Source organism: Globicephala melas, chromosome 5 (assembly GCF_963455315.2).
Source record: "Globicephala melas chromosome 5, mGloMel1.2, whole genome shotgun sequence".
Lineage (NCBI taxonomy): Eukaryota > Metazoa > Chordata > Mammalia > Artiodactyla > Delphinidae > Globicephala > Globicephala melas.
This window is the reverse complement of record NC_083318.1, coordinates 42,222,871-42,241,582: the sequence shown is the minus strand read 5'-3', so window position 1 is coordinate 42,241,582 and position 18,712 is coordinate 42,222,871. Positions and strand designations below refer to the sequence as shown.

General features: G+C 34.8%; 1 protein-coding gene across 7 annotated transcripts in view; it reads right to left on the bottom strand.

Moving 5' to 3' along the window:
• CPEB2 (cytoplasmic polyadenylation element binding protein 2) overlaps nt 1-18,712 on the bottom strand; it is a 64,257-nt gene that overhangs the window by 34,533 nt on the left and 11,012 nt on the right. For all 7 annotated transcript variants that reach the window (XM_030864233.2, XM_030864235.2, XM_030864231.2 and 4 more), the window contains one exon: nt 15,212-15,302. In XM_030864233.2, coding sequence (XP_030720093.2) covers nt 15,212-15,302 — 91 coding nt within the window. The remainder of the gene's footprint in view (nt 1-15,211; nt 15,303-18,712) is intronic.

Below are 18,712 nucleotides of genomic sequence, written 5' to 3'. Positions count from 1 at the left end.
CAAGACAGAAAGAATTAGGAAGCAGAGCTTTCTTAAACTGGATTTCAACAGCATGTACTTTGTCTGAAGGATCACAGTTTATTTTGGAAATATGCTATTTCTAAACATCTTGTTGCAGCTGACCAAATTTACAGAACAACTTAAAGTCATGAAAAAAATCACTGTTATTTCTTACTTGAGATTGAAAATCAAAATCCCTACAAAAGTGGCAACCTGTATTGCTCTGATCAGTGTAACAAGTTCATTAAGTCTTGTATACTGATAGTGCAGGATGCTGAGGATACACATATGAGTGAGATACAGTCTCTGCTTATGATGTGGTAGGAGAGACAGACACAAATATGCAATTTCAATAAACTCTGCCAAGTGTGAAGAGTTATGTACAGTATGCTATATAAAAAAACACAAAGGAGTACTTAACCAAGCCCAGGGATTCAAGTAATACTTCCAAGAAAAGTAAATTAAGCAAAGCCTTAAGACTAGTTCCACTTCAAAATACACTCAACTTTCAATTGCCACATAATTATCTTCTAAAAGGTTCACTGTTCACTTTATTTGTCCCAAGACACAGGTAACAAGATATTTTCATTACTAATAGTTTTTTGACTTCTGGTCTCTAAATGGACTTAAAAGGCACACCTTATGTGGAAAGTTCAAAAGACAGATATCTATTTGCAAATGGATATACATCTGTAAATACGTTCTAAAATACAATTCTCCAAAGAAGAAAATCTCTCAATATAACTAATGAAATATTCAAAAATGAAATAAGCAAATTTAGACTGTTTTAAAATTACCCAAGTACTTTTCCTCTACTGCAGTGAAATACTAATACATCTTTACAAGTCAACTTTCACAGCTGTATTTTACATGGGATAGTATTAAAATTACTTTAATTAAGAACCTGCCAATTGGTAGTAATAACTAACACTGGAGGGCTTATTATGTGCCAGGAGCTTTTCTAAGTTCTTTACAACCAATTATGTAACCCTCATAATAATCCTGTGAGTTAGGTACTATTATCTTCCCACTTGAAGGTAAACTTTGCCATAAGAGGTTAAATAGCTTGCCCAAGGTTACCCCACTGGCAGGTGGCACTGGAAGAATTCGAATCAGGCAGATTAGCTCCATACTTAGTCACTATCTTATAATGACTTCCTAGCTAATAAAATAACCTGGAGAAAAGTATGCATGGTTGGTTGTAGGGTAAATTCATCCATTAAAAATATTCACAGAATAATTATGTAGCATAATAGCTAACTTATACTTTAATATAGAAAAGAAAAATAGAAAAAAGCCACATTGCTATAAAACCAATTTCTCCCTATTATCTAAGGGCCTGTGGCACAGACCGGTAGTTGTAGACTAACACCTGTTTCTGTCGATACTAGGACACCCAAATGGACAGACACAGGGCTGCCCAGAGTAAAAAAGTAAATTTCCCAGCCTTTCTTGTAGTTAAGTATGCCCATGTGTCTAAGATGTGGCCAACAGGATGTAAAACGAAATTGGTAAGTGAAGTTTCTGGAAGGTATGCTTAAAAGGGAACATCTTCTCCCTTTCTTTTACCTTTTCTCCTGCTTGTCGGAATGAATGCAGAAGCAACGGCTCAACTGAATCAGCCATCTTAGATCATGAGGCAGAAGCTGGGTGTGAAGGATAGCAGAACAACAAGACAGAAGGACCCTAGATCCATGAAAATCACAGTACTGCTTCTAGGAGTGTTATGTTTATGTAAAAGAAAAAAACTTCTATGTTGTTTAAGCTGCTTATGAGTTTTCTGTCATACCAGAAGAAACTAACCTTACAAATAAAGTCCTCTAGTAATGAGTTTGGGCAAATTGAATTTTAGGTAACTGGGTTATTATTTATTATTGTGAAAATATGATAAAGTATAATAATTTAATGGTGGTTTTAACATATCTATAAGTAATCGGTATATACTACCTCTTGGTACTTTTTCTTTTACATTAAAATACTATAAAATTTAAAATAAACAATTTTGAAAAATATATATTTATTCTTAGGTGTCAGTGAATAACTAGAGGACCTACAGTCTCAAAAATTGTCTTATTAGTCTATTATGATTTTAATATACATAATACATATATAAAAAAACAATTCATGTTAGCCATTTCAGATGCATATTAGAGCATCAAAAAACACTGAGAAATATGACAACTGCATACAACTTACCAATTATAAAGACAAATTACCAGTTACTAAAATTTTAACAAAGCAGTATTTAAAGACCTTCATTTAATAAGTTAAGCCAATATTAGACTATTCACATATATACATTTATTGATATATATCAACATATGAGTTCTTTCTCTAAACTACTTACTACCAATAAAAAGAACTTACCAAATAGTGATAAAATTATAACATTTCTTATTTCACTTTTTCCTTGGATTTAAACATTCTTTTAAGTTACAGGTATATGAATTGGAAAGGATAAAATGAAGCAATCACTTCCTCAACATCTCTTAATGTTTGTGTATTCTCAAATTTAAAGCCTCTAGTTAACAAGAAAATGTCCATTTGATGAAGTATCATCTTATTTCCTTTCCCAGATACCATACTCTCTTGGTTTTCCTCTATCAGCAGCCACTCCTGAAGTCTGCTTTGCTATGTCCTCTTCCTCTTTTCAACCTTTAAATGCTAAAGCCCCAACGTTCACTCCTTGGACTTCCCTTTCTACGCTGCCTCTCTATGTGATATTATCTACTACCAAAACTTCATATGTCATCTCCAAGCAGATGACTGCAACTGCAACTCTCTACCTCAACTCCATATTTCCGCAGATCAGTATATAGCACTTTTTTCCATTAGTTTGCTCATCCCAAAACCTTGGGTTACCTTTTCTCCTCACTCTGTCTAATCTGTGTATAAATCTGTCAACTGTTCTATTATCAACATACAGATCAACCTGATTGCTCTTCACCAGCTCCTTCACTGTCTCCCTGGCCCAAGCCATCCCCATCTCTTCAGACTGCCAGAATAACCTGTCTAGTCTCCATTCAGCAGTCTGTGTGATCCTTTTAAAACCTAAGTCAGCTCATGTTGTTTTATTGCTTAAAACCCTCCCACACTTAGAATAAATATCTGGCCCCTCATGCTCTACCATTCTAACCACATTGGCTTCTGCTATTACGTAAACATACTAGGCATATTCCCATTTCAGGATCCGTATTATTTCCTCTCCTTTCTGTTTGAAATGCACTTGCCTAGATATGACAAAAGCTTGCACCTCTCACTTCACTTAGGTCTTTAAGAGATGCCATCACAGACCATCCTGTCTAAAACAGCAGCTTCTTTCTTTCTCTATTCCCTTGACACTATATTTCTTCCTTCATAGCACTGATTCCTGTTGTCTCTATCCTTCATTCAAACAGATGCATAAGGGCAGGACTTTGTCTTTTTTATTCCCTACTCTAGCATCTAAAACAGAGCTTAGTACATAAGAGACTCAAATATTTATTAAATGGATGAATGAAATAGCTCATTCTGTTATGTGAAACATAAGCTCAATCTAAAGCACAGTACCTAAATATATGTTTGTATGTGGGGGCATGGAAAGGACATTGTCTCAGTGAATGGAAAAATCAAAGAACAAGCTTTTATCAGTTCATTTCTAAACCCCTTAAATATGGGGAGGGGAGGGAAAAAGACAAGTCTTGCTTTTTGCTCTTTGCCAAGATTAATTTTTCCCTTCTCCACGACTGTTTTCTTTTTCTTAATGAATACATCCAAAAAATGATCTCCAAAGCCCCAATATTCACAGTTAATGATGCCTCATTATTGATGAGAAAATTGCTGAAGAACATGCCACACATTCTGCCAACTCCTTTTAATAGGAAAAAAAAAAACATTTAAATCACATATTAGAATCATAAAGAGTTTGAGTTAGAACATTAAACCAACTAGTAAGAGAGGCAGTATGGTGTGGTGGTTAAATGCACAAACTCAAGAGCTATTAAATTCTACCACTTACTAGCACTGAAGCTTAGACAATTATTGTTAGTAGGCCACCACAGTCATCCAACTGTAAATTAAGGGTAAATATCTACCCTTAGTTGTGAGAATTAAATAAGTTAATACATACATGTAGAGTCCTCAGAACAGTGCTTGGCATATAACAAGTGCTCAATAAATGATATGTTATATACTGTATACATATATTAAACACACACACATACACACACCCTCAAATGAAAAATTCTAATATGAAAAATTCCTTTTTATATGCTTTAAATAAAGCATTGCTCCCACTGGTTTGGTACACTCTTCTTATATTTTTTTCATTATCTACATTTCACCTTTACTTTGAAACCTAATTAGAAAAAAAAAATGGTTCATAGGAAGCCTGGTAAAAGCCACTCAGAATGTGGTCATTACCAACCTTGAATAACTCCAATCTCTGCTCAGATCCTATGGGTAGGACAGTCATTCCTGACCTCACTCCCAAATCTCAATGCATGCCTCATAAAAGCCTACGAATAAGATCATACAAATGTAGAAAATACCCTTAGATCCAGATCCCAAGAAAGCAACAGAATCATTCCTTAACGACCTCTAATAAAAGCCATCAATCTACTTTAGTTTCCAGGAAAATTAATCAAGTTAACTAACTCTTAATTCAGGATCTCATCATAATTTTTTCACCTAATAATTATTTATAACTTTTTAAACTTTTATCCAATTAATACCAGAAAATATATTAAGAAACATCAAGGAACATAGAATATCAAAAAGTTTATTTCAAGTAAAGTAGAACCACAAAGAAAGACAAAAAAACACAAAAGGCTAAACCAAAGTCATTAATCATCTGGTAAGATAATGTATTATCGTAAAATTACTTCAATAAAACTGGTACTAACTGATATATGCAATTAATGTTAAAATCAAGTTGCACTAATGGTCACAAAACTTTAAACTGTAAAAGGGTTTACTAACAAAAATAATAGTAAGAATAACAAATGGGCAATCAAACATCATCAGTGGCAGTATAAACTGGCATAAAACTTAAAAATAAGTTGCAATATACATCTAGAGTCTCAAAAACAAATGTATTAAGTTTATTCTATGTATATAAACTCAGAAAGAGCTCACTGAGTTTTATTTAAAAATTGAAATACCTAAATGTCCAACTATAGGGGAATGGTTATACAAACTATTTTACATGTGTGTAAATAATTTTAAAAGTTCTAAACAAATAATGATAAAAAATTATTGTGGAAAAATGTTTAATCATTCAGCCAATAATTTACTGAGCCCCTTCTATTTGCTTGGCACTAAAACAGATACTGATTAAAAATAAAGCAAAAACAGAAGTGGTCATTGCTCCCATGACACACTATCATGTGAAAAGTTCTATACACTGAAAAGAAAAAAAAAACTGACTGAATCAAAAATAAATGAGAAAGGTGCCCAAATTAAAAACAAATATAGTTCCTTAACAATCTTTACCAAAGTAACCTACTATTGACTATAGTGTTAGGGAGGCTTCACTAAGGAGTAAGTGGATTAGGGGTTACAGAGACTTCCAGCTGAACATGGAGGACTGAACACATGTGCTCATCTCTGCTGCTTTCTGAAACCACTAAAATGACAGCACATTAGAACAAAGGGAATGGGAAGAGATCACAGAAGAATCATATCAACATTTTCAAAAGCTGTGAACATGAATGGGTGAGTGGTAGCTGACTTTGGAGACCAGAAATCATTGAAAGCACTGAAAGCAAAACTGGTGTGTGCCTGGGGAAGATTATCAACAAACAAGCCATTTACTATAGCAGAAACCTGGAAAGGTTCAGAAATAAGAAGCTCTGGTTATCACTGAGAGTAAATATGAGTAGAACTGAAAACAGGAAGGCTGATGATTGCTTGTCAGTTTCTGCATGAACCAGAGAGACACGCAGCCCCTTCTTTGCCTCTTCTAAGAAGGCTAGTAGTAGACAGGCATACAGCTCCCAAGCAGAAGAATGGAAGACATACATCCAGGTTCATTCCACAGACCAAAAGAAAAGATGTGAATACAAACATTGTGATAGTTCCATGATTGGCTTACAGTAATGCTCGCTAGATTATAAGCCCTAATTACATACACAGTTTCCAATCACCATTTTTGTCTTATCTTTAAAAATGAATGGACAACCCTCAGAATGGGAGAAAATATTTGCAAATGAAGCAACTGACAGAGGATTAATCTCTAAAATTTATAAGCAGCTCATGCAGCTCAATAACAAAAAAACAAACAACCCAATCCAAAAATGGGCAGAAGACCTAAACAGACATTTCTCCAAAGAAGATATACAGATTGCCAACAAACACATGAAAGAATGCTCAACATCATTAATCATTAGAGAAATGCAAATCAAAACTACAATGAGATATCATCTCACACCAGTCAGAATGGCCATCATCAAAAAATCTAGAAATGATAAATGCTGGAGAGGGTGTGGAGAAAAGGGAACCCTCTTGCACTGCTGGTGGGAATGTAAATTGATACAACCACTGTGGAGAACAGTATGGAGGTTTCTTTAAAAACTACAAATAGAACTACCATATGACCCAGCAATCCCACTACTGGACATATACCCTGAGAAAACCAAAATTCAAAAAGAGTCATGTACCAAAATGTTCATTGCAGCTCTATTTACAATAGCCCGGAGATGGAAACAACCTAAGTGTCCATCATCGGATGAATGGATAAAGAAGATGTGGCACATATATACAATGGAATATTACTCAACCATAAAAAGAAACGAAATTGAGCTATTTGTAATGAGGTGGATAGACCTAGAGTCTGTCATACAGAGTGAAGTAAGTCAGAAAGAGAAAGACAAATACTGTATGCTAACACATATATATGGAATTTAAGAAAAAAATGTCATGAAGAACCTAGGGGTAAGACAGGAATAAAGACACAGACCTACTAGAGAATGGACTTGAGGATACGGGGAGGGGGAAGGGTAAGCTGTGACAAAGCGAGAGAGAGGCATGGACATATATACACTACCAAACGTAAGGTAGATAGCTAGTGGGAAGCAGCCGCATAGCACAGGGAGATCAGCTCGGTGCTTTGTGACCACCTAGAGGGGTAGGATAGGGAGGGTGGGAGGGAGGGAGATGCAAGAGGGAAGAGATATGGGAACATACGTATATGCATAACTGATTCACTTTGTTATAAAGTAGAAACTAACACACCATTGTAAAGTAATTATACTCCAATAAAGATGTAAAAAAAAAAAAATGAATGGACAGCAAAGGATCATAAGATATTTGACGACAGCCTCCAGCATGAGAAAACAAAGAAATAGAAAAGAGGAACTTAAAAGAAGCATAGACAATCCAAGGAAATGGAAAAATAATCTTCAAAACTATAATACAGTGTTTAAAGATAAATACTCCAGAGAAATAAGATCAAAGAATAAAACTAGGAACGTTTTCAGAATTTTTTAAAGAGGATCTTAAAAGTTGTTCAGAGAAAAATTTTAAAATAAAAAAATCATTAGAAGGGTTGAAAATAAGAGATGAGCAAACCTTTCCAAAAGCAAAACAACAGATAAAGCAATGGAAATTAGAAAAGCAAATGATGCGTATAGGAGACTTAATATTTCAAGAACAGGAATTTCAGAAAGAGGTAACATAAAAAACAGAAGGGAAGAAATTATCAAAGAAATATAGTAAATTTCCAAGAACTGAAGGAAATTAATCTCTTAAATAGGATGGCTCAATGAATGTGCAGTGCAATAAATAAAACAATGAAATGGAAGGAAGGAAGGAAAGATGGAAGAAAGGAAAGAAGACAAGGGAAGAAGACAGGTAGGTAAACCCTTCCCCACCACCATACATTGGAAGACCTGCATTCATTATTATAAAATTTCAGAACCACAGGCATGAAAATATTCTAAAAGCTTCCAGTAAAAAAAGCAAAAATTTAAAAACAGAAAATAAGACAATCAATCATACAAATGAACAGGTTTTATAATGGTATTATATTTACAGTAGCCCTGGAAGTAATGAAGCATTGCTTTCAATATTCTAAATTACTAATATATAATTCCACACCAGCCTATCATCTTACGTAGGTAGAATAAACATGTTTTCATACATACAAGTCTCAAAATTTATATCCCGTCTGAAGGAAGGTTCTGTAAGACAGGCCCAATAAAACAAAGGCATAAACCATTAACACATGGAGATCAGGACATGAATTCCCAAGGAAAAAGGAATTCCTGGGATTAGGGAAGTCCCAAAATGACAGTTATGGTGGGCTACAAGGATACCTACAACAGCAGGAAAAAAAAAAAATCAATCTAAATGATTATTTGATGTTTTTACATGTATTGAGAGAAGCTTCAGTGTTCTATAAATATATTTTGGGATGAATTAGTGACTAGTACTTAGAAAACTAACCAAACAAACCAAAAGAGACGATGATTAATTCCAGGAAAAAGAAAGTTATATGAAAAAGAAAATGTTATAGTACAAAAAATATGAAGTGCACCTATGAATAATATCTGTATTATCATAGTAAATATACCCTCTAATTTAAACAAAAGTGGTCCTAAAATAATTTTGAGAGGACAGAGCAGAGAGAATGTTGGGGTATGGGTAAGTTAAAGTTGATAGTCAAAAGATAATACATAAAATGTAGGAAATATAAAGCATACACTACTTAATATTTACAAATAATTACATGAAGAATTGGTAAAACAAAGTTGAAAGTGGCTACATCTAGGAAACAGCAATCAGAAGTAAACAGAGAAGAATGAGGGAAAAGACTTCTATTTTTAGCTCTGTAAGTCTTATGGCACTATTTCACTTTTTAATCTATGTACGTATATTTTTCTTAACTAATTTTTTAAAAGCTAACCCGGTTGGAGGGAAGGTAAACATTGGAATATCTCAAATATCTTATGCTTATATATTTAAAAAGAAAAGACTAGAAAAATTTTACACCAAAAATATCGAACGTGGTTATTTTAGCTTGTGGAACTATTGATGATTTCAAAACTTTTGTTTTCCGAGTTTTTCCAAATTTCTTTTAATGAATACATACTACTTTTTGTAATAAGAAAAACATTTTCAAAAGGATAAAGTCCTATACTCTGGAGGAAAAACCTTCATTAGAGATTCTCAGATCCTTTTCAAATACCATAAGCAGCTAAAATTCATAGGCCTAGTTATCCCATATACTTGCTTTTATCACTGCAAGTTCTATATAGAAAGTATTCTTTTTGTTTTTATTTTCAATTTAAAAATAAGAGTTACAAGCCCATGTTTAAAGTTCTAAGAAAGATGCTTTGTGTGAATAACAAGCTTTTAATGAACACATATATTCCCTGAATAAATGTGATTTTTAAGAAAATTCATTGTCATTTCTGTGTGACGGGTTTAAGTTTTTAAAAAAGGAACTGCAGTCTGATGTAACTCAGATCATTTAGTTGAATATTCAAAGATGCTTGGAAGAAATAACAACTATACTCTAAATTTAATAATATTTTTGCTAATTAAGACACATATCTAAAAAGAAATAAAAATTTAAAATCTCTATCCATGATACCATATTTCAAATAAGTCTTCTAAAACAAGAACTTTTACAGCCACACTTTCAAAATTTCTTTTTCAATCTGCAGGCATTATGACAGAAGGTAAACTCTTGTAAATCGTACTTTCCTTAAGATGAACTAAATTCTGAGTAGTTGGGGGTAAAGGTATCAGGTATGTCACAACAGTGATATCTCTTAAAGTCAGAATACATATAATAAAATGTATATGGCTTCTATATAAATATAATTTATTCCAAAGATAATGATTTTTTTCTCTTTATCAAAGGCCAGTGATCTACAGGAAAAAGAAAAAAAATCAATGAAGTAAAGGGAAAAGAATATGTAAATTCTACTTACTCCTTTTTAAAACAAAAGGAAACATTTTATTGAAAAATTTAAAGCATACATAGCAATTCATCCTTAATTATCTTTTTTTGAAGACATTCTAATGAAATGATTTTTGTCGTATACTTTTTTTGGCACTTGTGAAAATTTTGACTCAGGAACCACAAGTGGCTGAAGAAAAGCAAAACTGGTTCTGAGAAATGCATGCCTCTCTCTGTCAGAGTGAATAAGCTAGGGCAGTTTAAGAGGAGCCATGTAACTACTTTGGCATGGATATATTGGTATCAGTTTTATTTTTCACTCTGATGTATTTTAATAAATTCCACTAAAATTTTAAAAATTCTTCATAGATCTCCTTGATCTTGTTCTCCTATACGAGAGTTTCTCAAAGTGTACTCTCGTTACATAGTCTGCAATGCACAATTTCTAGGAGCAGGGCCCTGAAACCTGCCCGTTAAACATGTTCTCCAAGTTTGAGAACCTCTGTCCAGCTTAGAAGTTCTTAAGTTCAAAATGTAAGTTCTCACACCAGACTTTTAGAAATTTATACAAGTTATTTTGTGACTCTGTATTTCAATTTTATACTAAGGCAGGCGAAGAGAATCAGAGGGAAAAGAGAAGTGTCTTCTTCGAAGAAATGCAGCAAGAATTTACTTGGTACTACCAGGACCACTTAGCACCTTATAGAAGTCATTCCTTATTTTCTCAGGGGTTATCTTCCTTAAAATAAGCAGAGTTTTACTTCAGAGGTCTTAGAATAGGAGTTTAGCAGTCAAGTAATAAAAATGATGCTAGATATATAAAAACACATAATAAATAAAAACATTTTAAAGGCATCCACTTCTAAAATATGTTGGTATTGTAAAATCACGCTCTAAATCCTTTTTCCTGAATTCCCCTGAATTGTTCAGGGAACATTAGTAAAGGCATTGTGACTTGCTGAGACAGATCCTCCTAAGATTGTTATATAAGCTACATTTCTTCCTACTGTTCTCAAATGATCTTTTATGCGCTTAAATTAAATTTTTTTGTTCTCCCTTATGCTTTGGAGGAGGGGGTAAGCAATTTTTGGTAAAAATGCTTACACAGTAAGACCTTTTTTGTAAATTGCTGAGGGCAGAGAGGGAAGAGAGATTAACAATAATCGCTGTCTTGTTCTTTTGTTTAAAGGGGAATGCACTGACCCACACATACATAAAAAGATCACAGATTATTTAAAATAGGTATGCAAACACAAAACTGCAGAATCACAGAACTGCACTTGGCAAAGCATGATTTACTTTAACCATTAAAAGAATTCATATTTGTCCTTTCTTTGAAAAGGAAAATATTTGTCAAAAATCAAGACAGTCATCAGAAAATAGGAGGTTCATGGTGAGAAACCACTGCAGAATAAATAAAACAGATCAGTCAGTGCCACTCGTACTAAGGAAAGTATAAAACAGTGTGTTACTGTTCACAGTACAGAGGAAAAGGCAGCAGCCCCCCCCTCCCCCCACCCTTGGACTGGTTGAGCGGTGTTATACCCAACCAGCATCAGGAAGCCCTGAACAATCTATGCCAGGACCAGTCTGCTTTCAGTTCCTCAGTTGTGATGAGCTCTTAAATACAACCTGGTCCCTTTGTCTAGGTGACACTTTCCCCCCCAATATTTTTTCATCTTTGTGCTGCTCAGGTTTCAGGTCTCAGCTTTCTTTACTCCATAGCTACGTTAGGTACCTCCACTTATTACCTCCTTGAACACTTTATAACCTCTCTCTATACTATTTCTAACACTTGTAGCTATATCTATACATAATCTGCATGTATTGCATGTATACATCATGTTATATTAGTATATTCTATGTATCTATGTATATTACACATATAAAGTCTCTCTTTCCCCCTTAGGCTGTACATTCCACAAGAACAGAGACCATGTCTGTTTCACATAATGCACAGCAGGGTCTTGGACACTGCATGGTACAAAAGTAGAATAAAAGGAACAAAAGTGGAATAAAATACATTCAGAGCCCCATCTTTGGTTGCCATCACTTCACATCTTTAGAGCCTCGACAAGACCCTTCCACCTGCTATGCTAGACTATAAAGACCTTAACATTAAACAGTGACCTACTGACTTGTAAAAACCATCAGGCTTGCATTCTGGGCTTAAGTGGGGGTGGGAGGGTCCTTCTGTTAGTATAATTAGTCAGTTATCAGTCATGTCAGTAACCTGCCATACATTTTCTTTGGATTCCGGAGAGCTGCTTGATTGCTTTTCTATCAACATTAACTCTTACCTGAAGTACTTTCTCTTTTCCTTTAGAGAAGTAGAACCAAATGCAAATTTAGTTTTTGCCTTTCATCTCTGTGGAAGGCAGCTTCCATGATGGCCTCCGCTGATCCTTGCCTCCTAGTAGCCACAGCTCTTGAGTAGCAGACTACTCCCCAGCTGAGCAGGGCTGACCTATGTAGCTAGTAGGATGTCATGGAAATGATGGTGTGAGACTTCCGAAGCTAAATCATAGAAGACACTGGGGCATTCACCTTGAGCTTTATCATTTGCTCTGGGGGGAATCCAGCACCACGCTCTGAGGACACTCCAGCAGTCCTGTGGAGAGGTCCACATGATGAACTGAGTTCTCCTACCAACAGCCTGCACTAACTTGTCAGCCACATAAGTAAGCCATCTTGAAAAAGGGTTCTACAGCCTTAGTCAAGCCTTCAGATAACTGCAGCCTCACTGATACCCTGACTGCTACCTCCTGAGATCTTCACCAGAACCAATCAGCCAAAGTGCTTCTGAATTCTAACCCACAGAAACTGCATGTGACAATAAATGTTTATTGCTGCTTTAAGCTACTAAATTTGGGGGTAATTTGTTATGCAGCAATAGATAACTAATATAATCTTTCGTTACTCAAGTTCATACAGAAAATTTTCTAGAAACTTTCACCATTAACACAAAGGGAAATAAGAAATTCATTTTTATTTTTTCAAGTTTACCCCACAACTCCCTCCTCCTTGTTCATTAGATCCCATAAGGAAGACAAAGCAAATGGTTGGTTTTTTTGAAAATATTTTAGAAGGATAAAATATGATTCATTCTGTTTTTTAGAAAAAAGAAAAGAATTTCCTTATATTAAATAGAGAATAGAATTTTCTGAAAGGGATGAAAAGATAAGAGAGATGGGATAGAGGCTGAAGTGATGACCTAAAGATCAGGAATGGAAGGGAGGAGAAGCAAATTCAGGGATTGGTTTCACCTACTTGTCATAACCTTGCTTTCGCAGATTTTACTGAGGCCCAGCACAAAGAAGATGTGTAATGATCAGAGTGTGGGGAGGAAGATACACAGTATGATATCCCAGAAGGCAGGGAAATTTGTACTAGTAATAAAAGAAAAAAACAAGTGGAAGCACTTGGTATCAAGATAATTTTTAAAAGGTATATGATGGCAATTTGGCAGAAGTACCAGTCTTATTTCTTAATTCTATGTGGAGAAGCATTCTCAAAATGTTTTTTTCTTTTATTTTTTTTCTCTGTTCCCTGTCATAATAAGTGTAGAACATAAAATACTCCAATTAGAAACAGAGATGATTCCTAAAGGTGGTGATAAGCATGTTTTTCCCCTTCCCACATCCAAAGATAATTTTTCTAACAAAATAATTCTGAATTAACTTGAGGTTTTTAATTACTAAGTTCCTCTTAGCCTTATGCTGCTTCCATTTTCTTTTTCAAAGTCTTCTTTCTAGGTTTTCCTCCACTTTTATTATATAACAGGCTAGAAAAAAAAGAAAAACTGAGATAATTAATAGTGAGATAATGTTTTCTCTTAACATGTTCAAAGGGCTTTTTTAAGGAAGACTGGGAGAAACAACAATGAAAAAGTTTTAATTATTCACTGGTAACAGTTAATACTGACTTTATCTTGTATTAGAATTTCTAAGGGTTTTCTATCTACAGAAGGCAAGGAAATAAACAGAGGGAAATTCTTCATAATCACAAGCTGCTTGCCGGTTTCTATTCTTAAACAGTGGATCCAAGACAAATGCCACTGGAACTGTCGGGATAACAGTGAAAAAAAACAAGCCCTCAACTACAGATACTCAAAAATTAGGCTGAATTTTAGTTAGAAGCAACCGCTCTCAAAAAAACGAAAACCAAAAATCAAAATATAACTATCATTATTAGTTTGTGAGCAGAATTAACATTATCACACATCACTGACAATCACCAATGATCCCTTGAGCTTCTCTAACAATAAAGGAAATAGACAAGAAACTCCTTCACAAGCAAAATCCAGAATCAGAACAAAAATGTTTAGATATCTGATCAATATTGCCAACTGAGCCACAGCCATCATCTTGCTGCCAACTCTGAAGTTCTAGAGTTTTTAGGCTAACTCTTGTAAGGTAATTCTTGGCTTTACAGAATTAAAGACGGAAAGATTACAAAGTAACCCGTGGTTTTGACTCAGTGAGAGATGTTGAGCCAGAACCAACCAGTTAAGCTGCTCCTGAATTCCCGACGCCCAGAAACTGTGTGAGGTAATAAACGTTTATTGTTTTAAGCTGCTAAGTTTGGGGATTGTTTATTAGGCAGCAACAGACAACTAATATCTCTCATCACAAGTTCACACCGTTTGCTAGATTTTCACCATTAATGTAAAAGGCAAGGAGGTATTTTTTATGAAGAAATATAAAATAATTACTAACATGTAATGTGCAGACAAATGAAAACAAGTATGTTAACGGAATTTCTTCAGATACAGTTAACTGTAACTGTGATGAGACTGACAGTGTAAGATTAGTGGGGCTGATTCTTTTTCCTAATCTGCTCCAACTTTTACGAATAGCTTCTCTACCTTGAAACACTTTCAAATCCCTATGATATGACAGGTAGAAGAAAAATGACAAGGGAAGCTAACCTAGAACAATTTTAGGATGGAATTACTGTAAACTGCAAATTCAAGTATTCCAAGAAAGTTATTATTATTTTTTAATATTTCTGTATTTGAAAGAATTCTAGAATAGTGACTATAACACCTTTAGATCCATTCTTCATCCTTTGGTGAACAGACGAGCATCTTTAAACAGTGGCTTTTTCTTAAACAACAAGTCAAGAGAGTAGGTTTACATTTCTCGCTGTATAAATTGACATAAAGCTAAATAAGGAAAAAGTATGACCTTTCATAAAAACAAGGGTTCTTATTAACAAACAGAATTTTATAGATGAGATAGGTGTTACTTAGTGCTCATTTTCATGTGAAAAATGATAAGCAGACAAAATGGTAGATAATATAAGAAAATAAAAATCACTTACCCTTAAGAGGATCATGCTCTGCTCTCATAATATCAATAAGGGAATTTTCCAGAGAGTGCATATTCAAACTGTCATACATTCTACTTCGATCCTAGAAGAGAAGAAAAAAAAGAATATAATCTATGCAATTTTTTCAGAAAGTGATGATTAAATACTATCTAAATCTTCTTACATAAAAGAGGACATCTGACTAATATAATATTACTAGTCAGTTTGCATCCCAAGACAATACCAATAACTAAGGATCCCATGAGCTACAATATCTCTTATACTGGAGGACAATATATTTCATACATTTACCTCCAAAATCACATATCAAAAGCAATCTTATTTCATTGGCAGTATTAATGCAATATAGTAAAATAATTTCTCTTGTTATCATTCTCAACTTATAAACATTTCTGAAATGTTATACGCACAGAAAGCATTTTTAGTTGTTATTTAACTTTTAAACTTTTCACATATATATAGGAATTCAGACGCTGGCACTTGAAAAATAAACATTTGAGGTGAAAGGGCTTAATTCCATAGTGCACCATACTTTAAACATCTATCAAACATCATATGTTATTTGATTTAATAGTCAGAATTTCATAATAATGAATGCATAAACATCTTAAACAATAAAAATAAAAAACATGAAATACCAATATTGGAACCAAGACTAACATCTAGAATACTTATATTTAAATCTTGCTCTCTGAAATCCTCACATATTGGCCTCTGCATTTCTAAATCTTCCCTACCCTCTACCCACCCCTGCAAAAAAGGAAGGTGGGGAGAAAAGGGTGAAAGAATTCTCATTGCAGCAAGTTTCCTATATCATCAAGTCTCAGAGCAAAGTCCTGTGTGTAGCTGGAAGTTTTCTTTGCTGTATGTTATATCCCTCAACTTGCTTACTAGAAGGAATTTGATTCTTTAATGCCCATGAATATATACAGTATTCTGCTCAATATATACTCAATATACTTGAACAAATACATATATAGGGAACCATTACAGCAAGCCCTGGCCTGTGCTCCTCAAATCACCAGGCAGTCTATTCCCAAAATATGTCAGTGCCAGCCCCCACTCATTTAGGTATGTGCGTGTATGTGTGCTTGTGCAGTGTATGTAAATGAAGGAGAGGCAGGGCAGGCCATTTTTAACTCTCAAAAAATGATTAACATAGAAAAAGGAAAGGGAAGAACTGGAAAAGTGGAAAAAACGTTTCCACAGAAATCAGAATGAGGCACTTCTTAACCTGGGTCTCTGAGCTTCAAGAAGGACCATGAAATCTGTGAGAGTATATATAATGTTCCGTACATGCATGTACACATATTTTTTTTCTGAAAAGGTTTATGGCTTTCATTAGTTTTCCAAAGGAGTCCACAATCCGGAGAAGATCCAGAACCAATCTTTTAGAAAGCTGAGGAAAAACATAAGAAGATTTCCTGAGAATATGTTGATTTTTTATTCTACTTTGATGTTTAAATCAGGGTTGGGAGCTTTTTAAAGCTAGGGGGACAGAATCACTACTGTAGACTAAACAAGTTGCTGTCAAAGTATTTGAAAGTGTGAAAAGTAACAGTGAATGGAAAGAGTGCTAGACTTGGAGGATCTTACTGGAGTTTTATCACTAATTACCTACATTAGTACCCCTTACTTATTTTAATTTAAAGACTCCTGAGATATAACACACCCATCAGTAACAGGTGTTCACTAGAACAATGATCTTGATTGGTGAGGGAGGCACAGAGAATCACTGAGCTATAACAGTGGTTCTCAAACTTGAATATGCTTCAGAAACATCTGGAAGGCTTGTTAAACACACAGGTTGCTGGGACTCATCGACAGTCTGATTCAGTAAGTTTGGAGTAGCCCCTGAGCATTTGTATTTCCAGTAAGTAACCAGGTGACACTGAGACTACTGGTCCAAAGACCATACTTTAAGAAGCACTGAGCTTCTTAACCTGAAGCTACTGAACCTTTTTAGGCTCTGTTCCATCTTCTAAAAAATAAAATAATCATGTCGAACTAGCCAATGCCTAAAGTCCACTTTAAGAATAATAGAAATAATAGAAAAGCAAAGACTCGAAGTAGTATATAATAAATAAAACCGGAATAGAGAAGAGCAAAAATGAGCAAATATGTCCACCTTTGTGTTTCTACTGTACTTGTTCATAGCTAATTTTTTGGTTTTCCTGCCTCTGCCACTACACTTCTAAGATAATTAGGGGTAGGGACCTTCTAATTATGGAAATAGCTAGCTCTCAAATGTTTGTTGAATGAATAGTACTTTATCTTTACCATAAAAACTTTGCAAAAATGTTTAAGTTTAGCTCAGTGAGGGCAAAGACTGCACTTTTAAATGGTAATTATAAAGGACCATAAAGCCTTCTCAGAATCCTCCGTGGAATAGGTACTCAAATGTTAAGTAACTAAACTGAGACAAGTATCAGGTATTAATGTGACCTTGCTATCAACTTCAATCTCCAACCACACAATGAAAGATTAAGTACTACTATATTCAAAGCTCCAAAATGTACTTAAAATAGAATTTAGGGGCTTCCCTGGTAGTGCCGTGGTTAAGAATCCGCCTGCCAATGCAGGGGACACGGGTTTGAGCCCAGGTCCGGGAAGATCCCACATGCCGTGGAGCAACTGAGCCCGTGCGCCACAACTACTGAGCCTGCACTCTAGAGCCCGCGAGCCGCAACTATGAGCCTGTGCACCACAATTACTAAAGCCCATGCACCTAGAGTCGGTGCTCCGCAACAAGAGAAGCCACGGCAATGAGAAGCCCGCGCACCGCAATGAAGAGTAGCCCCTGCTCGCTGCAACTAGAGAAAGCCTGCATGCAGCAACGAAGACCCAACGCAGCCAAAAAAATAAAATAAAAAATATTAAAAAAAATAGAATTTAAAAAGTAAACTGTCAAGACAAAAATTGTTCATGTAATTGAGCAAAAAAATCTCAAAAGGTATGCTGTATCATATAGGTTCTAAGATGGAGTATATTCTAGATACTTTATATTCTATTTAACCTAAATTCTTGCAAAGAAAATGTGTTATGGTTCAGAGCTATCTTCTCAGGCTGATGTTTTCTGAACAGAATCAGATCATGCCCCGTCTTTAGTCAACCTATGAACTCAATTAATGGTGACTATTAATACCACCCAAATGATATTTCCCACACAACTTCTATTTATTTATTTTTTTGGCCAGCCACTACTTCCATTCCAAAGAGTATGCTCTTGCTTTAGAGCACAGCAAAATTAATGTAGAATCCTACACAACTGTCAATGCCATGGACAATATTTAAGGTATGAGGAGAAAACATTTAAGCAAGCTATTCAATAAATATCAGTGACCACTATATGTCAACTCTGATAACTCTTATTCAAAAACAAGCTGCATGTATTTATATCTTTAGCTTTAATGCGTACATCCAACTGAAATAGTGAGATGCCCACTTATAAGGTCCCTTATTCTCCTTTGCATATCAAGTCTTTCATCATAA